This window comes from Bos indicus, chromosome 9 (assembly GCF_029378745.1).
Source record: "Bos indicus isolate NIAB-ARS_2022 breed Sahiwal x Tharparkar chromosome 9, NIAB-ARS_B.indTharparkar_mat_pri_1.0, whole genome shotgun sequence".
In the NCBI taxonomy this organism is placed as follows: Eukaryota; Metazoa; Chordata; class Mammalia; order Artiodactyla; family Bovidae; genus Bos; species Bos indicus.
Window position 1 is genome coordinate 40,272,351 of NC_091768.1, and position 23,090 is coordinate 40,295,440.

General features: G+C 36.1%; 2 protein-coding genes across 2 annotated transcripts in view; one reads left to right on the top strand and one right to left on the bottom strand.

The window, feature by feature from the left end:
• Positions 1–23,090, top strand: part of WASF1 (WASP family member 1) — a 128,195-nt gene that overhangs the window by 27,585 nt on the left and 77,520 nt on the right. The gene's annotated exons all lie outside the window — the stretch shown is intronic.
• CDC40 (cell division cycle 40) overlaps positions 1–23,090 on the bottom strand; it is a 48,094-nt gene that overhangs the window by 18,819 nt on the left and 6,185 nt on the right. The window contains exons 2-7 of the mRNA XM_019967220.2: positions 17,104–17,190; positions 9,274–9,403; positions 6,106–6,189; positions 4,538–4,677; positions 1,752–1,848; positions 305–444 (exon numbers count right to left, since the gene is read on the bottom strand). Coding sequence (XP_019822779.1) covers positions 305–444; positions 1,752–1,848; positions 4,538–4,677; positions 6,106–6,189; positions 9,274–9,403; positions 17,104–17,190 — 678 coding nt within the window. The remainder of the gene's footprint in view (positions 1–304; positions 445–1,751; positions 1,849–4,537; positions 4,678–6,105; positions 6,190–9,273; positions 9,404–17,103; positions 17,191–23,090) is intronic.

The window sequence follows — 23,090 nt, forward strand, 5'->3', positions numbered from 1 at the left end:
AGATAATGGCAGGAACTTGGAAGCGAAGGCCTGGGCTAACATAAGGGGGTAAGACACCAAATCATGAATGCTTATGTCATGACCCAATCAGATGACCCTGAAGACTGAGTACTCACTTGTGACTCACATGTGTTAGTACCTCCAAAGTGACTCCAGTTTATCTTTAATGACTTCCTTGCTCTATCTCCCTTCTCTACATCTTCACTAGAAATACTGAATGTCCCACATCAACAGCTGAAGATTTATGTTGGCTTCACTGTTATATTAATGCATTACAACAAATAAAAACAACTAATTCATTTACCTTTGTGTGTCCAGACCACACATGAATTTGTTTTTTGGGAAGATAACATTTCTCAGGTGGCACAGTTGACCGCAGATTAACACCAACATCCTGAGGTATGTGAAGATAGGACCTGCCTTGATAGTCATACATTTCTTTAACTGAAACAAGAAGGCAAAAGAAAGCAGTGAAAAAATAAAAGCTGTAGTTATGAAATCTATATTCTTAAAATAATAAACACTTGGTTCACAAGGATATCACTGCATATTAAAATTTAGGTAATACTATTTTGATGATGTTAAGACCAAGAGACAGCTAAAATTTAACTGCCTGAAATCACGGCTATTATTTCAAACAGAGGTAGTATTTTGGAATCCCTAAATTTCCAGAGAATATCAAACCTTTAAATAAGCTCTTACTTCCTTTATCCAGTTTTAGTAGCGTGTACAAAAGACTCTACTGCAGTATAATTATTGAGAGAAGAAAAGATAACACTTGGGCATTATGAGTCACTGGCAAAGAATCAGAAGCAAAATAGGATTAAAAGGAAGTTAAAACAAAAGTATATAAACTATCCTTTTCCCTGTTTTCCTCCCTTATGCCCTTCCAGGTTCCTTTTCCAATCTCTTTTCTACTTTCAACTAGATTTACAATGAAGTCACATCTGAGAATTAAATGACATAGTATAATATGTATCAAAGCATTTAGTAGCATGCTCCACAGAATAAGTACTCAATAAATGTTGGCTGTTATTGTTATTATGGCTGTAAGCACACAGTACTAAACAGACTCCTTAGAGATAAAACGAGAGCTTGAGAAACTAAAACTAAATATGACCTCATTAAATATATATTTGATAAGTGGTATAACATTAGAGTAATCAATACTATCTGAACTGGATTATTCTTTATAGTCTGGTAACCACTACATAATTTCCCCAATATAACTAGTTAGTAATAAACCAGGTAGTCTAGAATATTTATAATTTATTTTGGTGAATATGTATTTCCTTCTGCAAATCAAAATAAGTATGAGCATGTAAATCTCTAATCTACTTACCTGAAAACAAAGTTTATTCTTTAAAAGTGTTCTTTAGTAACATACCTGTGATCATACCTGGAGAAAATTTGGCTTGGTTAAAAAGAAAAGGTTAAAATGACTGGGGTACTAATTATATGCCAAAAAGAGTCAACTTTATCTTAGGGAAGCACAGATTGTGAACCATAATCTCCTTTATCTACCTTTAAAAAAAATTCATTAGTAATTCAAAAAAATAATCTGTGGCCATCTCTAATTATAACACAGAGGAGTTTGCTATAATTTCTTTGGGATGCAAATTGTCCAATATAATTCTTAATATAATGATTCCCAGTAGCTGATTAGTAAAGGCAATTAATATATGAACAGAGAACAGAGTAAATATCTGAAAGTTTATCACAAAAAAGAAGAGGCATAAAAAATATATTACCATGTAAGATCGTCTTTTCCTCTCCAGGTTTCTCTTCTTCCTGTTTGCCTTTCTTCTGCCTCTTTGCTGTAATTTCATCCAATTCTTTTTGTTCTTCCTAAGGAAATTAAGGAGTGAATTTTTAAAATGGATGTTCCAGAACCCCATCCTGGCCACTGCTGATCATAAATGCTTTACAAGGAGGTGCACTTTTTTGGTGAAGCAATAGCTGCAAGTATATCTCCCAGGATAACAATCTCAACTCTTAGGCAGATTACAAAATGGCATTAAACACACAGTGTTTTTGAACTTTTAAACTCATTTAATACAAAACCTCTCCTTCTAGAACAGCTAGGAGTAATTTAATGTATTACGATAATTATGTAAGTGAAAAAAATGAGGTAATTAGAAAACCTAGTATATACCAGAAATACAGTGAATTTGAGTAAACAATGTTCTTCATAAACAGATTTTAATAGTCATAAGGATATAAGTAATGACTACAGATTTGTGACACAACTTTTACGGGAAGAGCAGTAAAAGGAAGTGGGTGGTGGTGGATAGTCGCTAAGTCATGTCCAACTTTTGTGATCCCACGAACTGTAGCCCACCAGGCTCCTCTGTCCATGGGTTTCCCAGGCAAGAATATTGGAGTGGGTTGCTATTTCCTTCTCTAGGGCATCTCCTCGACCCAGGGATCAAACCTGGGTCTCTTGCATTGCAGGCAGATATATATATATTTTTTTTTACCAGATTCTGCCATGAAGGAAGCCCAAAAGGAAGATAAAGTGAGTGAAATCGTTGTGTCTGACTCTTTGCGACCCCATGGACTGTAGCCTAACCAGGTTCCTCCGTCCATGGGATTTTCCAGGTAAGAATACTGGAGTGGGTTGCCATTTCCTTCTCCAGGAGATCTATCCGACCCAGGTATTGAACCCAGGTCTCCCGCATTGTAGGCAGACACTTTACGATCTGAGCCACCAGGGAAGATCCAAAAGGAAGATAGGGTAGTAATAAATCCTTATAGTAACTGAGAAGTCAAAATAAATAAAGAGCAGCATATGTGTATTACTGAGATAATTGGATATGAGATAGAGATAGAAAGTAAGCATCCTGAGGACAGGATTTTCTCTTAATCTTGTTCATTGCTGTATCCCTAAGACCTAGAATAGGGACTGGCTCATAGAGACAGTAGGATTAGGAGGTGGAGAGGGCAAGGTAGGGTTTTATAGTTTTACTTTATACATTTCATAGTATTATGAAGAACACATATATAGATATACTACTGGAAAAAGCAAGAGAGTTCCAGAAAAACATCTTTTTCTGCTTTATTGACTATGCCAAAGCCTTTGACTCTGTGGATCACAATAAACTGTGGAAAATTCTGAAAGAGATGGGAATACCAGACCATCTGATCTGCCTCTTGAGAAATTTGTATGTAGGTCAGGAAGCAACAGTTAGAACTGGACATGGAACAACAGACTGGCTCCAAATAGGAAAAGGAGTACATCAAGGCTGTATATTGTCACCCTGCTTATTTAACTTCTATGCAGAGTACATCATGAGAAATGCTGGACTGGAAGAAACACAAGCTGGAATCAAGATTGCCAGGAGAAATATCAATAACCTCAGATATGCAGATGACACCACCCTTATGGCAGAAAGTGAAGAGGAACTAAAAAGCCTCTTGATGAAAGTGAAAGTGGAGAGTGAAAAAGTTGGCTTAAAGCTCAACATTCAGAAAACGAAGATCATGGCATCCAGTCCCATCACTTCATGGGAAATAGAGGGGGAAACAGTGGAAACAGTGTCAGACTTTATTTTTCTGGGCTCCAAAATCACTGCAGATGGTGACTGCAGCCATGAAATTAAAAGACGCTTACTCCTTGGAAGGAAAGTTATGACCAACCTAGATAGCATATTCAAAAGCAGAGACATTACTTTGCCAACAAAGGTTCGTCTAGTCAAGGCTATGGTTTTTCCTGTGGTCATGTATGGATGTGAGAGTTGGACTGTGAAGAAGGCTGAGCGCCGAAGAATTGATGCTTTTGAACTGTGGTGTTGGAGAAGACTCTTGAGAGTCCCTTGGACTGCAAGGAGATCCAACCAGTCCATTCTGAAGGAGATCAGCCCTGGGATTTCTTTGGAAGGAATGATGCTAAAGCTGAAACTCCAGTACTTTGGCCACCTCATGCAAACAGTTGACTCATTGGAAAAGACTCTGATGCTGGGAGGGATTGGGGGCAAGAGGAGAAGGGGATGACAGAGGATGAGATGGCTGGATGGCATCACTGACTTGATGGACGTGAGTCTCAGTGAACTCCGGGAGTTGGTGATGGACAGGGAGGCCTGGCGTGCTGCACTTCATGGGGTCGCAAAGAGTCGGACACGACTGAGGGACTGATCTGATCTGATACTACTTTGTTAAAATTTTAAAAAAATTAAATAAACCCATCATCAATTCTAAAATCATAGAAAGGCTGATTTTGTAATTACTATCTGAACATTGGTATCAGAAAAGCAACCTCCATGGCACCTTAATAGTATTATCAGGGTGATTTTTATTACCAATTGTTCAATACTGTATTTTAGCTAAAAATTATGGAAGAAAATAAATCAGAAAAATATAAACAAAAATTATTCCAAAGAAAAACAAAGGAATCTTATAGTATTTTCTCAGTTAACTAAGGCAGAGAAATTCTGATGAGTCATTTAGTTCTCTAAGGAAACCTCATTTATTAACACAGATATCCTTCATTGAGACATAGCATACAGTTGAACTGGCAGTGAAAAATGTCAAAGCTTACTTCTGAAGGTTTGGCTACATCTTTTTCGTCCACATATTTTGCCCAAGGTCCCAAGAAACCATCAATATTAGATGCATCATTTTCTTTAAATTTTTTCCTCTTTTCTATTTTCTTCTGACCAGTTTCAAACACAGTTAAACCTACATTAAAAAGAAATCACAAATATGGGTATTTCCTAAAGATATACACACACACATATATTTTCATAGATTTATTTAAAACACAAAATAAAAGCTATATGAATCCAGACATATGGACTCATGCTATATATAGAGAGACTCAATCTTCTGGGCAAAGCAGATTTCTACTGCTGCAACTGCAATATTTTACAAATTCTAATATATGTGAAAAAAAGACTCAGCTATGTAATCCTGCCATGGTACACAATCTTTTTAATTAATTACAGACCTTTATCAGTAGATTTTACCACTTTCTGAAAGAAACAGCAATTTAATAATGTTAAGTAATGGAAAATTTACCTCTGAAAGCAAGAATAAACAAATTTCTAATTTAAAGCCAAATTAGATAAAATTTCATTAATAAGTGTTCCTTGCTTCACTTGCTTCACTATATTATAATACAACAATATAAAGAAGGTTTCACAAGAATCTGTATTTCTTCCAAGTGAACTCAATCTAAACTGGACCTCTAATATCATAAATCTTAACAGGAAGAAAGAGGATGTTTCTAGTTGGGATTCTCATTTGATCAATAGAAAGTGGCATGCTGTGTGTAGTCATTAAATTGGAAAAAGAAAGGTTTACCAGAGCCATAGTCAAAATTTCACTGTTAACTGAGAATTTAGCTACATAAAGATGTAACTTGTAGAGGTCTAACAAAGAGAAAAACTTACCTATATTAATTCAAATCAGTTTCCTTTAGGCTGTGTTATAACAAAAGGTTGTTAACATCCTATTTTTACAACAATCTAGCTCATAAACCAAAGGCAGCTTGATCATATAGGCTATAGAGTTACTAAGTGCCCTCATACAAATAGCATATTCTTTTTCTATCCAACATTGTATGTATAAGATTCCAAGGGGCTGATGAGCTTTGTGGCAAGTTAACATTTAGAGTATGATGCTTTGTCTTATAGTAAGTACAAAATGAACACAGGCACAAACATATGTTTTAAAACACATATTCAAACTCGGCTTCAAAGCAACCCTTAAAGGCAATTTCCACAGATATGCACAATGATATTTTTTTCTGCTCTGTTAAAATGGAGCTTTACATTAGTGTTGAGAAATAAATTGCTAAAATTAGTTACACATTCATTTTCATTTCTTAAATGATTTCTACAATGTTGGCACTGTGCCAAGAACTCACCCTCCCTGCCATAGGTATGACTATCTTCCCTACAAGGCTGCACACCTAGTAAGGAGCAAAAGCAAGCTCTACACTAACTATATAAATACATTGCTCTAAACTATATCACTCTACTGTCTCAAGTTTAAAAAAATCAGGAGTTAAATTAAATACTAGTTCTTTCCCTACTTTCCAAAGTCAACTTACAAACAATAAGTATAGTTATGTATATTTGATATTAAATATTTCAAATAAGTTACCTTGATTTTTTTCAGCTTCTTCTACAGAACCAATATACTTAGTAGACACTTGATGATTATCTAATGAAGGGTCCAATGCATAACCTGAAAGGAAAAAAGTACAAATTACTGATTCCATTTTTTTCCCATTTACAATTCATTTTAATTCTATGCACATTTACTCATTTTACATTTTCCTTCCCAAGATGTTGAAAACAGCTTCTTTTGTTTGTCTTCTTGTGACTTTATTTCTTCCTTATTTTCTGAAAGTGTCACAGCTTCTTTTATCATCAAGATGTACATAACAATAATTCTATCAAAAGCAAACCAAATTTTCAATTGTAAAGTTGCCTGTGACGGGCAGCTCAAGATAATTTTAAAGGCCTTCATTGTGTTGGATCTCTCTGAGCTTATCTCCAAAAGAGTTATCACTTTATCACATTCAACTGTCCACTCATACTCTGAGGACCAATTCTTCGTGGGCCATGTTTCTATTCAGAATCATTAACCTGAAGGAACAGGCTAGGAAGCCAAGAAGAAAAGGAAGAATAGGACAAAAGAATTCACACAAACCACTGAGAGACTAAGAACTCAGATAAACACCAAAAATGGGAGCTAAAAACAAAACAGTAGCATAAGTGAGTGGGACGATACAATAAATGAGACTATCTTCTCAGATAAGGAGTAAAGGTGGCTGTGATAAACTAGATAAAATAATACACTTAGATTACAACACTGCTACAACCGTTTAAAAATGGGAAGAAATGTAGGGTTAATGTTTGTTCTGTATCACAGCAGAGTTACAGAGTGATAAGTATGAGACTTGGGTAATGCTGAATTCCTGTGCCATCTCCTTCATGTCTCATGTAACACTAGTACAAGGTCTCAGGAAGGTTTGCTCCCTGGTACTAAGCACATTGGAGAAGGTAACAGAAAGGTCTGTAGCTTTACATTCCATATATAAGAGTGAGAAGAAACAAGTAGATAGGATCTGGAGCTAGACAAGAATTTTTCATGAAAAAATGATAAAACTTTTAAATTAACACAAAGTTATACTTGCTTATTACCTGGAGGGGAAAAAAAAAAAGGCTGCTAAACCTGAGGTTGGTTAACTTGTTTACTAGTTTAAGTTCAAATAAATGGTGCTCAGTTCTAAGATTTCCATAAGACCATACATTTCTTAGTTTGCAAGAGGCTACTTTTTTACTCCAGGCTGCCTAACATAGTATATCCCACATTCACTTTTTATGTCTTTAACCCACTAAATAGTTCATTCTGTGTCCTAGCCCACTCTCTCTTGATGGAAGAGGCAAAAAAAAAAAAAAAAATCAGCTATTTTTTTCCCCCCAAATAAGCTATTTCTGAATCTAGGCCTAAAGCCAACTGAATAGCTCTAAATGCTTACTCTTGCTATAGGATAGCTTAAGAAAAGTAGGTATCTGTATGAACTTTGTAGGTATCTGCACTGACTTTTACTTGTTTAAAGATTTAAACTATCTAAGCTATTGCTTAAGGCCCTTCTTTCTAAAGTCTAAAAAAAATATGCAAAATCTTTATGTTTGTTTCATTATAGGCTAGGATATAATAAATTCATGATGTAACAGGGTTGATTTTTATGTACTGCACATATATTTTAGGTTTACATGGAATCTCTTATATGTAAGCAATGGGTACAATGCATTTATTTTGTTGGACTGGAAGTGTTATTGAACTCTTTTTGGAGATTTTAGAGGTATAGAGTCTTTCGCTATGAATTTTGTCACCTGGCTTGGTGAAATATAATTTAATATATGACGATCTTTTTTACAACCAGTTTCCAATATATTGTGGATAAACAACTAAGACTATATGTACTAAACCTCTAAACTAATTCAGTGAATCAGTTTACATCACTCTTTAAAAACTAGAAAAAAAAAGAAACCCTTTCCAATATTAGAATAATTACGTAAATTGAGATAAAACCAATCAGAGGGTATTACATAGCTCTTAAAAATAATAAGCTTTGAGATTATAAAGTAACACTGAAAAATGCTTATGACAGAATACTGATTTTAAAAAAGCTGCAAAATTTTCAGTTTAGAAGGATTATAGCTCTATAATACAAAATATGTATAATAAAAAAGACTTGGAGGAATAAATTTCACTAAAAGTAGGCATATCAGTATGGTAGGGTTATAGGTAACCTTTTTTCCCTCTTTCCTAAATGTTTAAAATTTATGTCATTTTTTAGTGAAAACAACTATTATTAAAAAGCATCACTGCATACATATTTCACATGATACTGCTTTCTTAACTTTTGTGGGGCCCTCCCTTAAAATAATGGAAGTTAATGGCAGATAGGACAGAAAAAGATTACAACTACAACAGGCATAAAAACATTCTCAGTTACTTTGCTTAATCACTCTACCAAAAAGTTCTTCAAAGCAGAAGGTGATCAATGTATCTCTCAACCTACACATGTAGATTATATGAAGAGAAAGAAAATGCACCACCAAATATGAACAAATCTGATATAAGTGACCAGACTTCTGTTCTGTAGAACCAACAACAAGGACAATATTATAAAGACCATCTTCTTTCAGAGGGGATTCCCAGCTTTGTATACACGTTAACTTGTAGCCATTCCATTTCTTGATATCCCTCAGTAATCAACAGAAAACTTTTCAGAGAGAAGATTTGAGAAAGAGAGTGAAGTCAACCAGTACATAAAAAAATTAAAATATAACTCTTAAGACTCTCTCCCTCTTTAGTCGCTAAGTCCTGTCCAACTCTTGCGACCCTATGGACTGCAGCCTGCCAGGCTCCTCTGTCCATGGGATTCTCCAGGCAAGAATACTCTTCAGTCTATCCTGTTATTAACCAATTTCAATAGCAATCTGCATATAACAGTCATTCAGTAAGAAGTGCTATCAAAAAGTAGAACAGAAAACATTCTGTTTTTAAGACTGCAGAATATTTCTAGTATTCAGAAATCAGAGCAGGTTTAGAATGACAGCTAAAAACACTAGTGCGCCTTCCCATCTGTATATTTACAGATATGTATAAGAAAACACATTACCCTTTTAAGGCATCCAGATTAATAAATTTAAAAAGCCAGAAGATAAAATTGATTATTACACACACACACACACACACACACACACACATCATTTCTAATAAGGTTTAACTTGAACTCTCTTATCACCTTACCATAAGTGGCAAAAGTTCTTCTTTGCTGTTCAAACATAAAATCATTGATATGGGCTGGTTCAGCATATCCAGAAAGCATATTTCTAGGGGCAGCCATTTGCTGGGTTCTGAAGGGATTTTCTGGTCCAAACTGCAATGTTATGAGGAAAAAAACAATAAAAAAATTCTCAATAGAATGAGTAGAATTATTGCACAGTGTATTTTCAACTCTAAATTATCAGGGGCCGATTAACCTATTTGCAGACTTGCTCCCCTCACACGATTCAGGACAACCAGTCAGTGGCTTGTTAGCACTGTTTGTCAGCCACTAGCACAGGAGAGCAATTAGCTCACTCTATATGCAGCTATTTAAGTTTAAATTAATTAAAATATTCAGTTCTACAGTCATTCTAGCCATATTCAAGAGCCCAACAGCCACATACAATTATTGATTGCTACATTTTCACCACTGCAGGAAGTTCTATTTGATAGTGTTGCTCCAGATAATTGAAACTCACTATAGTTTTGTCTAAACCATGATTTGGGGATTTTTGGAGTGGTGATATAATTACAAAAACATATGTTTCTCTGCTACTTGATTATGAGTTTCTCAAAGGTGCAGACTTAGAACCCTCATACTTTCCATACTGTCTGGCATATAGAAAACACTAATGAAGGAAAGATTAATCAAAGCCTGACTGGGGGAAGAAGACAGGAAATAGACAATAAAAGTAAACTGCTTGAAAAAGTCCTAGGAAAAGACATTACAAATGTAAACACAACTTTTCCACTCTGAAAAGTCACACTATGAATGTCTGAAAGTTACACAAAATAGTGCCATTATTACCTATTTGTTTACAATGTTTTGAGTTCCAGAATGGCTTTCCAAATGTTATTTAATTTGATGTATACACAAATTCCGGAGAAGGCAATGGCACCCCACTCCAGTACTCTTGCCTGGAAAATCCCATGGATGGAGGAGCCTGGTGGGCTGCAGTCCATGGGGTTGCTAAGAGTCGGACACGACTGAGCGACTTCACTTTCACTTCTCACTTTCATGCATTGGAGAAGGAAATGGCAACCCACTCCAGTGTTCTTGCCTGGAGAATCCCAGGGACGGGGGAGCCTGGTGGGCTACTGTCTATGGGGTTGCACAGAGTCGGACACGACTGAAGCGACTCAGCAGCAGCAGCAGCATACACAAATTCTGGAAAGTTAGAGAGGTATTCTCTTTCTCATGTTAGAAATGAAAAAAAAGTCAAGATGACATATCTTACCTGCCCAGAGTCAATAATTTGCTTAATGCTATTAAAAAAGGTATTAGGAAAATTCAGTTCTTTTCAGTTTTAAAATAAAGAATAAAATGAACTTCCCACTTTGGAAACCATAGAACTATACAGGTCAACTGTTATGATGTTAGAACTGTCATGATGTTAGAAAGATTCTGATGTTAGAACATCTTAGGTCACTACCATGAGAAACCACCTTTTCCATTATATACTTCCAGAGCCATAAATATAAACTACTGACCTTTTCTTAACCAGAATGCTGTGTTCTCTATATATCAACATTATACTATGCACAGAAGTCTGAATTTAAAAGTTAGATTTGCCGTATAATTTTTTCTGCTTTAGAAGAAAATAAATTACTATAATATTCCTTTCTATTGACAGCTTCCATTTCTAGGTTTAAAATGATTCAATCTTAAGATATCTAATTTATAGATAAAGATTTTATTACTATTTATTCTAATTAAAATGTAGGACAGGTCAAGACTTCACAGCCCATATTACTTCTTCCTGTGCTGATAGGTGGAAATGCAGGGGAAAAAAAATTAAGATTGCTGAATGCTGGAAGTTACAGTTAACTTCATTTAGTTATTAAATTTATTACAAAAATAAGAACATTCATTAAATTAAAGATAATGAAACAACTTAAGTTTTCCAGATGATCTAATTGCTATAGCCAGTTAACATCTGCAAAGCGGCATGTGATATTTCTGGGGATAAAAAAATTCTAAAACAATAAAAATCTCCATTGCCCATATCATTACTCCTATCATGTATAATTAATTACCAATCATTACGCTTATAACTTCTGATTTGAAAAAGGAAAGTACATTTCCATAGTCTAATTTTATTAAGATTTTACAAAAAGAGAATAATTCTTCTACAGGTCATACATGTCAAACTGTCCATCTTTTACAAAAAAATTCTCAGTGTTATGAACTATGATTTCCATAAGAATATAGATCCATATATTCCAGTAAAGTATATCTTGTGGTACTATTCTTTTTTTTTTAATCAAACCATTTTATTGAGGGGCTTCAAGGGAGGGTTGAAAAGCTGAAAGGACAATTAGATCTGACGTCCTACTCCTGGCTGGGATATGCCCAGCTTCATAGCCACTGAAAGCTGTGGTGCTATTCTTAACACAGTCTGAAAATTTATATGTGCTTGGACTTAACTTATATGCAGAGTACATCATGAGAAACGCTGGGCTGGAAGAAGCACAAGCTGGAATCAAGATTGCCAGGAGAAATATCAATAACCTCAGATACGCAGATGACACCACCCTTATGGCAGAAAGTGAAGAGGAACTCAAAAGCCTCTTGATAAAAGTGAAAGAGGAGAGTGAAAAAGTTGGCTTAAAGCTCAACATTCAGAAAATTAAGATCACGGCATCTGATCCCATCACTTCATGGGAAATAGAGGGGGAAACAGTGGAAACAGTGTCAGACTTTATTTTTTGGGGCTCCAAAATCACTGCAGATGGTGATTGCAGCCATGAAATTAAAAGACGCTTACTCCTTGGAAGGAAAGTTATGACCAACCTAGATAGCATATTAAAAAAGCAGAAACATTACTTTGCCAACAAAGGTCCGTCTAGTCAAGGCTATGGTTTTTCCGGTAGTCATGCATGGATGTGAGAGTTGGACTATGAAGAAGGCTGAGCGCCGAAGAATTGATGCTTTTGAACTGTGGTGTTGGAGAAAACTCTTGAGAGTCCCTTGGACTGCAAGGAGATCCAACCAGCCCATTCTAAAGGAGATCAGTCCTGGGTGTTCACTGGAAGGACTGTGATGCTAAAGCTGAAACTCCAATACTTTGGCCACCTCATGCAAAGAGTTGACTCATTGGAAAAGACTCTGATGCTGGGAGGGATTGCAGGCAGGAGGAGAAGGGGACAACAGAAGATGAGATGCTTGGATGGCATGACGGACTCGATGGATATGAGTTTGGGTAAACTCCGGAAGTTGGTGATACACAGGGAGGCCTGGCGTGCTGCGATTCATGGGGTTGCAAACAGTCGGACACGATTGAGCAACTGAACTAAACTGAACTGAATTGAAGCTGTGACAACAACAACGACAAAATCTTCCACTGAGACAGGCAGCTGTCTGGGGTAGGATTCATCAACATCTAGCTCTCCTTAACTTTCTGGTTACTGGCAGCCATCAGAGCTTACTTCAAAGATATTGTATGTCAACAGAGGAAGCCAGAGAATGTTATTCAGCAGGGCTCAGCTCTTAAAAATTATTCTCCCAGATGTTCCTGTTCTGTGTGAATATGCAACTCTTAATTCTAGGTTAGCCATTAAAAAATAAAACAATGCCTATTTAAAAATATACAAAGCTGATTTGTAAATGCTTCTTTTCAATTTTTGGTAGTTAACCCAGTTTAAGTGTAAATATATATTCAAATGATTTTTAAAAATAGATATTCAAGTTAATTAGGTATGAGTATTCAATAGTTTTTAGCTCAGATAATACTGAAGTACACTGTTCAGTTCAGTTGCTCAGTTGTGTCCGACTCTCTGCGACCCCATGGACTATATAGCACACGGGCTTCCCGGTCCTTCATTATCTCCCAGAGTTTGCTCAGACTCATGTCCATTGAATCAGTGATGCCATCCAACCATCTCATCCTGTTGCTCCCTTCTCCTCCTGGCCTCAATCTTTCCCAGCCCAGTACAGAAGTACACTGTAGTCAACTGCAATTGTAAATCTCCCATATAAAATATACGTATTTAAGTATTAATTCAGCCATTGTACCAAAAAAGAAAATGTTTCTGATGTAAGCAAGCTTTCATTTGAGTGAAGCAGTGCTTTATTTATAAACTTAGGAGAAAAGCATTTTTAATTTAAGGCATTAGCTGATAAATCTAAGAGACCATGTATTATAAGGCAATGGTTCTCACGTTTTTAGCAGGCAGAGTACTTGAGGGTTGATGCCTTAGTAGTATGGGGCTTCCCCGGTGGTGTTAGAGGTAAAGAACCCACGTGCCAGTGCAGGAGACTAAGAGACATGGATTCGATCCCTGGGTCGGGAAGATGCCCTGGGGGAGGGCATGGCAACCCACTCCAGTATTCTTGCCTGGAGAATCTCACGGACAGAGAAGCCTGGAGGGTTATGGCTCACAGGGTCACAAAGAGTTGGACATGACTAAAGTGACTTAGCATGCATGCCTTAGTAGTATATTATAACACCACAGGAATTAAGAAATTTCATTAAGTAAAAATTGACTATATGAAATAAAACTGTAAGTTCACAGATAGGAAAAAAACCCCTAAGTTATTGAACAAGTAATTATTCTTAGATTGTTGCTAAGTTTTTCATGAATATTTATTGCAGTAATCAATGTATAAAATATTTATAAACAATTTTAAGGTGAGAAGAGTATATTATTATTTTCTACAATTTTGGAAAAGATCACCGCAATTCAATTTTATTGGCAGAATACCTCAATCTTGTAAGACATAAGCACAGTTTAAATATTACAATAGCATATTTTATTAGTGATCTATGACCTTGAACCTCAGTTTCCTCATCTGTAAAATAAAAGTTCTCATCTATCTGACTTCTGAAGCCCATTCTAACATTAATATTTACAGCAGCCCTTCTGGTCAGATCTTAAACAGTAACTGGCATTTCCCCCCTCTAAACTTTTATATTTCTTCTATTCTTAAAAGTAGTGTTATTTTAAGGAGTCTGAAATTTTCTCTGAGGCTTATGGGCTTCTAGAGAAGCTAACAAATATACTTTTCTCTAAGTGGATCCAAAATAAAATAGCAATTTGTTAATTTATAATAGTCAAAACTGCAAACTACACTGTGGCCTTCTAAATGGTCTCATAGTTATGGAGTGATTAAGAATGATCAAATCCCCAAATATGGCACCTGCAGGCAGTATAATCTCAGTTAAATTCCTCACTCTAAAATAGGGATACAAGTACTTCATAGGGTCGTAGAGAGGGCTAAAGGAGATAAGGCATACAAATCCTTCAGGGTGGTACCTGCCATAGAGTTATAAGTGGTTGTTTTATTTCATTAGTCTCCATCCCTGTTCTTTTCCATCATGCAAATCTTTAAAATAAATCTTCCTAAAAACTCATCTATTAAATCAAGACCAAACTCGCTACCTTGGCCCCCACAGCTTGTGCAATACCTTCTGTACAAAGTGCTGTTCTAGTCTTAGCCTGTTCCCCTCTACTAATAATGACTAAAGCACTACTGTTCTTTATATTTTGTGATTTGGCTTATGCTGTTCCCTTCTGCCTAGAACCTTTCCTCTAAAGGCCTACCTAGCCATCAATGTCAATAATATTAACATAAATAATAATAAAGGCTATAATTTATTAAATGCTTATTATTCTGTACCAGAGAGTTTCCTAAGCACAACATATCTTATCTCATTTATTTTTATAATTTAGTAAACAGAAATAATCTTCATTTTACCTATGAAAAAAAATAAGATAATTTAAGATCACAAAAGAACTAATAAGTGGTCTGTGTAGCCCCACATCTCATGTTGTTAACCTGGACTGTATTGGTTGGTCATTCAAAAAAAAAATTGCTAGTTACACACACTATAGAAAATAGTCTGGTCTCTCTCTTTTTTTTTTTTCTTAAAAACAAAACAAAACAAAAAAACATGTGGCATATCCTCTCTGGTAAACACTAGCATGAGGAAAGGGATTAAATCTTGTTTCTAATGATGGATTTTCAAATCATGAGAACTTGAATTTCATCTAGGAAAGCTCTGGTAACACTTTCCAGACTTTGGCAAGTTATGCAGATTCTAGTCAAAAAGTTCAAAGTCGGTAATTTATGTCACAGACAATTTCTTTATAAAACTAATTTTTCTTCATTTTTCAGTCTCATCACTATTTTCTTAAATTGTTGACAATAAGCATTGAAATGTTCCTAACATAAACCAACTGATACATCTAATGTGAGGTTCCCTAACATAGGGTGGGGGGAGAACAAAAAATTAAAGGACTGATAACCCCCAAAACAAGAATGATAAACGTACTGTCTTGTCAATAGCATCCCAAATTTTTTGACCTTTTGAATTTTTCTTGAAAGTTTTGAAAAATAATCACATAGCAGTATGTTAGTTATGCACAGGATCTAAAATTTTAAGAAAAACAGGCTTTATAGGAAATACACTAACAGAAGAATGTCACACATCATGTCACTTTCAAATTTTCTCATTTTCTGAATTCAGTGGCTAAACTGAAGTACTTTACATTAAAAAAATATATATATACATAATAAAAACATATATATAATATACTACCTCTCTTTAAAGCACCAGCTAAAATGGTGCCAAGAGCTAGGAAACAGCCTATAATTCAACAGGTATAAGGATTTAAGAAATAATGGAATAAAATAAAATTGTACCACTCTCGAGAGCATGAGAATGAGATTTTCGCTTATTGCACACTTAAGAGAATACCCAGAGCACTAGCACTGACACCCTTGGAGGCACTACACGGTGCCACTGCCGAATTTTAAGTGACCGTGGAAACCTAAGCAGGCAAAGATTACATGAAATAGCCTATCAAAAAAAAAAAAAAGGCAATGACTATATGCCAAAAAATGAATAAACATTAAAAAGTACTTTTTTCTCTACCAGGATCAATAAGATACAGCTCCTCATCTCTATCTTTAAAATGCTCTGAAAGATCCTGCTACTGAACTGGTATTATTACTACTTTTTATAATGATCTTTTTCTGACATCTGTATTTTATCAATCAAGCATTCTTTTCTCCTTTTTAAAGGCTAAATATCTAGAAATCTAATCTTTTCTACAAAGGCTTTCCGACAATTTTCATTACTTGTTTTTTTTTTTCTGCAGCTTTTTTAGTGCTTCCATCACCATTTATCATCAAGAAAAAGAATTCATAAGATGTCTGACTCAGAGCAAGCAATAAACAGTGTGACTATTTTGAGCCATGACCACGTCAGCATGGCATCTCTTTTTATTGTTTAACACAGCAGCATTTGTCACTAGATGTTTCATAATATACTATGCATTAATGATGCTAATCAACCACAATTTTTTCCCTCAGTTAACTTGTAACACTCCCTTATCAACACTGAGAGGAAGATGTTAGCTAAGTCTGCCTCTAAGAGTTAGATATATCCTTACAAAAGTGTACTATTTAACTTTTGGAGAATAGAAGGATGTATTTTCCCTTCTTTTTTAAATTGAGATATAAGTAACATATAACAGGAGATATTTTCTGACAGTTTAAACGGTGTACTTTCATGAGAAAACTGAAAAATTCACCAACTGTTTATGTACCTAAGTATGGGCTTCCCAGGGGGCTCAGTGGTAAAGAATCCACCTGCTAAGCAGGAGATGTGGGTTCGATCCCTAGGTCAGGGATCCCCTAGATAAAGAAATGGCAACCCACTCTAGTATTACTGCCTGGGAAATCCAATGGACAGAGGAGCCTAGTGGGCTACAGTCCATGGGGTCACAAAAAAATTGGCTTAGCAACTAAAACAACAATTTAAATACTTCAGCAAAGTACACTCTTAATCTAATACATTTTCTTACCTCAGGAGCAAACATGGTCTCATACGTAGGATTATACTGAACCTCTTTGACAGCAGGGTCAAGGTGAACTCCAGTCTCCAAATCTTCCTATAAGAAAAGCAAATGAACACTAAAGATATGACAAGTAATTATGATATTTTAGAAATTACATTAAGGTCACACTAGCCATCTTAACACCAATTTTATGAAGATTACACTAGTACTTTATGATTAATCATTCTAATAATCAAAGGCTAATAAAAGTACATAATGTAAACAGTTACAGGGGTTAGAATGCATAACAAAATGTTTTTCCTTCCAAAGCACGGACTATCTTATCTGAACAAATTAAAATTTCTAATTAAGTCAACACCACCCAAAGCCTTAATGTAAGAGAGTCCAAAAGAGAGTCCTTTTTTATTAACTCAAAACGTCTGATCTTCTGGTTCCAAATTCAAGAGAAGCACGCCTTCTTTATTCAGCACACCTTTATTAGATATGTACTGAGATGGACTTGGTCAGGGACTGCAGAGGAAACAGAAGGGGGTGTCAGGGCCCAAAACTTCTAAATCTATGTGTTATTATCTACGTCAACTCTTATATTCATCCTCCAACTTAATGAACATAAAAATCTCATCTCCACCAGAGAATCACTGGTAGTCTATCTTATGTAACCCCACCACATGAACAATTATAAATTACAATTTTCTAGCCTGGATCTCTTCCCTGAACTCTAGGGATTTATATATCTGAGCTTTCAACTCAACATCTTTTCTCCCAGGATGTCTAATAGGTATTTCAAACTTAATATATTCAAAAAGGGAACCTCTGGTTTCTCCTTCCTCAGTGACTCCTGCTCCTACTGCTGCTGCTAAGTCACTTCAGTTGTGTCCGACTCTTTGTGACCCCATGGACTGTAGCCCACCAGGCTCCTCTGTCCATGGGATTCTCTAGGCAAGAATACTGGAGTGGGTTGCCATTTTCTTCTCTAGTGACTCCTTCTAGCCTTCTCTAAGTGAACCATAATTCTACCCTTACATCTGTTCAGGTGAAAATCCCCAGAGTTATTCTTGACTCCTTTCTTTCACATTGTACATCCAACCCATCAGTTCTGGACACCCAGAGTTCACCCACTTTTCAAAGTCCTCTTTCACTATCACCTCAGTCCAACTTATCTTCTTGCACCTGGATTATTGTAATACCCTCTGAACTAGTCCCCGCTTCTGCCCTTGTCCACCCACACCTCACTCCATAAAGAGGCCAGTGTGAGTCTTTTAAAATATTAGTCAGATTATGTTACTCTTTCACTCTTAAACCCTCTGGTAGCTTCTCTGCTTAGGGTAAGAGCTGAATGAAGGCCTGCAGGGCTCATTACCAAGCTGTTCTCAGAAAGTATGGCTCCCAAAAGTAGTTTTTATAGGGCACTGCTGTCTTCCTGGATTGTCCCGCCTCAAGCATTTACTATTAAAAACGTGCTATCGCTACATGCTTTATTTACATATCAAACATGTTATAAATAAATTTAATTTAATTAGGGTATTCAAGTTATATTTTTAAATTTTTAAGGAAGTTATATATCATATATGATTTGCATTTCAGTAAAGCTGAAATGACAAAATTGCCATCATAAAATGAAAAAGTTTGAATCTAACTGGTTGAGAATTTACCCTCCATAATCTGTCCTTTATCCTTACCAACTCTGTCTTCACCTAGCTCTGTGCCTGTGCTCACTTTACTCCAGATTCTCTGGCTCATTTGTTATTCCTGGAATTCACCAAAAGGCAATCCTATTTCAGGCTCTCTGCACTTAACTCTTCCCTCTCCTTGCAATTTTCTTTCTCTGGATAGCCACACAACTGTTCTCTCTCCTTTCAGGTCTCTGTATGGTTTTTCTATTTTCCCTTTACCCTGCTTTATTTTTCTCCATTTTATTTATCACCACTTGACATATTTATTGTCTACTTCCCTCTATTAAAGTATAAGCTACAGAAGTTGGACTTTGTATACACAAATGTGTCCTTGGCCCCTAGAACTATCCCTAACATACCACCATCTTTATCCTGCTGGCCTCTTGCTGATGTTAGGATACATCTGTCAACATAATGCAAAGATAATACAAAGCAATATGGCAAATTTTGCAGGACAGGTAGGATATCAGGAAGTTGACAGTGATGCTGGAGAAGCAGTGTCACAGACAAACGAAGATCTGGTAGGGTCAGACCAGTTAACGACCAAAGGTAGAAACCTGATGGGAAAAATAATACTATAGGCAGTTATGGTTCCAGAATTTTGTCACTACTAAAACACCCTTCACCAAAGCAGGCAACTTACTCGACTTCACAAAAATACAGTCCGATCTGACTCCCTTAAACATCCTTCCTCTCTGTTTCAAAATCGTCTACATCTTTATCTTAGCCTTTCTCTTGACTTCAACCTCCACCCCCAATTTTTATGTGCAGTCTTGACCACGCCTGGCCTCTGCATCCACATACTTAACAGCCTATTGAAATTCATTATATGGATATTTCACAGCATCAAACACTTTGCTGTGTCCAAAACAGAAGATATTCTTCCCTCAACTCTGCTGTCACACACTAACAAAGCAGGCACTGAGTCTTACTGATTCTACCCCTGAAACATTTCTAAAGCAACCCTATTCCCCATCTCCGTTCTCTACCTCCTAATGCACACTTCATATCTTGCCTGGTCTATTACAATACATCCTTATCTGCTTTAATGTGTCCCGTTTTTGGCTTATTAAACTAATTGCTGATTTTTAAAAATACCAAGCACTTTCATGTTTTCTGTGCTGTTGGCAATATTACTTTGGTCCTTGTGCATTTCCCTTCATTATCTGATAATATGTCATCTTCTTTTCCCTGATACTTTTTTCCTCTTGGCCCAGGAAAAATGTTTTTCATCCACAGTTCCAAAAGATGTTGTTCATAACTCCTAATAGACCTTGTAATATATTATTTATTGCACATGACTTTTACTTATATTTCATATCCTTACTGTCTAGTAGAATGCAGGGCATTAAGTCCATGTTCAATAAATATTAGTTAAATGGAAAGAAATGACAGATCCATAGACAAATTAGAAGATGAAGGCTGACCAAAGATCACTGAATTCTGCATTTATGTCACAAAAAATCTTGGCCAGAGCAGTTTTGGTAATGGGGTAAAGTATGGAGAGCCTGTTGCAAGGGGCCGAGGTATAACGGAAGATTTAGGAAAAAAAGACAGTAAAATTTTTTGCTCTTTCAAGACATCTGGCAGTAAATAAGAGATGAGGAGCCAGATTGAAGGATTTTAATGGTAAAATTCTGTTTCTTTCCTTTTTAAAGAAAAGGCTAAGCCAAAGATTCAGTCAGTCATAAGCTACAGGAAAGGCGCAAGTAGGGAGAAACATATGATAAGAATGAGGGAATAATCAAAAAGCTGTGGTCATTCTGGAAGAGGGGTGGGAAAGGAGTGAATCTGGGAAAGAGCCAATTAGCCTCTGAAAAGAGGAGGAGATGAAATAGAGACTACAGTAACAAGAATGAATAATGGGTGATAGATGTTTGGAGTTGGTGGGAGATTTTGGGAGTCACAGATGATCTTTTAATTTTCTTTATGTAGTTAGGAACACAGACATCTTCAAAAAATAAGGGTAATATCTGGATTCACTTATTCATTCAGTAAATACTGCCTGAGTGCCTACTATGTGTCAAACACTGTTCTAGGCCCTGTAGAAACAGACAAAGCTCCCTGTCCTTATAAAGCTTATATCCTAATGAGGAAGACAGACAATAACCGATATAATAAAGAAGTGAATTTGCTAGAAGAGGGTAAGTGCTATAAAAAGGAGCATTTAACAAGAACAGTGCCAAGATCAGGGTAGACATAGTATGTCACATAATCCTTGCAACACTTTTGTGAAGTAGTAGCAAGCTTAAGTCACCGACCCCAAGGTACCAACAGAGTAAGTAAGAAAAGGAAAAAGTTAAAGTAGCCACAGTGAACAATGTTAAAGATACCTAATTAGTGGCAAACAAACAAACAAACAAAAATCACTGAGTATGGGTCAGGGTTTTTAGTTACAAGTAAGTGAAACGTTGCCTGGAAAATCCCATGGACGCCTGGTAGGCTGCAGTCCATGGGTTCGCTAAGAGTCGGACACGAATGAGCGACTTCCCTTTCACTTTTCACTTTCACACACTGGAGAAGGAAATGGCAACCCACTCCAGTGTTCTTGCCTGAAGAATCCCAGGGACGGGGGAGCCTGGTGGGCTTCCGTCTATGGGGTCGCACAGAGTCGGACACGGCTGAAGCGACTTAGCAGCAGCAGCTGCAGCAAGTGAAACGTTCACAGGCTGATTAAACTATATTGAATCCTTTTGAGTTTCTCTTGGAATTCTCAAAGGTGGAGAATTAGCTTGGGGGAATAGGCGCCAAAACAGGGTTAAGTATATAGATGGAATCATAATTCAAAATCAATCATATCTCAAAACCAGTCCAGTGAGAACAAAAGGTCACTGTTACCAAACATGATTATTAAACACTGGATGCTGTGATCAAGACTGCTGGTTGAAGGAACTAGATTATGCTGGTCACCACTGGTTGCCATGTAAAATGTTCTTTCTTTGCTTCCTCGTGGATTAGCTTTAGATTAGAATTTAGGTGGGTGCATCTGTCTGTCCCAGCCCAAATCACAGCCCTAAGCCTTAGCCAACAGGGAGCTGGGAGAATGAGAATCTGGGTTTTCAGCTTCTGAGGCAGGGAAGGGTGTTAACACTACAAGGGAAGGGCGCTCCAAAGCTGGGCCACGTACTTACGTGATACATATACGTTACCCCAGAAAGCATACCAAATCTTCATTGACTATAGAGAGTACATAGGGCTTAGCATCAAAACACAATACCATAAAGTTAAGCTGCATAAAAATGAAATTAAATTATTTTCTTTCTTAACATTCAACTTATACTGATAAACTGCTTAAATGAACAAGAGGCTCAGCCACATTCATACCTCCCCAGTGGTTTTTTTTAGAAAACAGTTGCTAGAACCACTTTATAATATGATTTACCAGATCTTTCTGATTAAGGGTATTTTAAATATTCTAAATTTGAATTACTTTAAACAGAGTACCATGAGACATCAAGTTTTAAACACAAAATACAATTTAAAAAGAACTACTTTTAAGAAGCAACAGTGGCAACTAATAAAAAATATAAATAGGTCCCAGTTTCTGGTTCCTGCTAATAAAATTACAGAACAAACTGAACAACTCTTCAGAAACTGAAGAGTTATTAATTTTACATTTAATTAGAAAAACTTGGACAACATCACAACCTTGTTTTAATACCCACGAGGAGTTCAGTAACAATTAGGCATGCAATTGAAATTAGCAGAGAATTACAAAGGATTTCTATTCAGCTTCAATTAGCCATGAAAATTAAAGTGCAGTAAGTGAAGGGCACCCTATGGGTCAAATAAGTTTAAACAGGTTATCTTTTGTTGATTCAAAGTAATTTGAGAATAAAGTTAAATATTATGTACATTTTAGTCTTTTTCACATTTCTTAGCTGTTATACAAATAAGAAAAATGGATGCAAAAGCACTTTGTAAACTATAAAGCAGGACATAAATATTAACCATTGTTACAGACTATCAATGTTATAGGTTTTTGTCCCCAGAAAGTGAATATGACTAGACTTCTAAAATGGGAGCTTAAATGGCTGAGATAAAATAACAGAAATTCATATGAAGATACCTTTTGAGTTTTGCCCTTAAAAAAATACAGAGGAAAAAGACTATAATAAAAAATAAAATGTTTTCTATTTCTAAAAAATTTGGCCCAGGGTTACAAGTGCAATTTCATAATTTTCAAATCTGGGGGTTTTGTAGTTATCTTTTTGTGTCTGATTAGCTTAGATGCATTGTGGTCAGAGAATGTGATTATGATTTAAAATGTACTGAGATTTATTTTATGGCCTAGTACATGGGGCAGCAAACTACAATTAT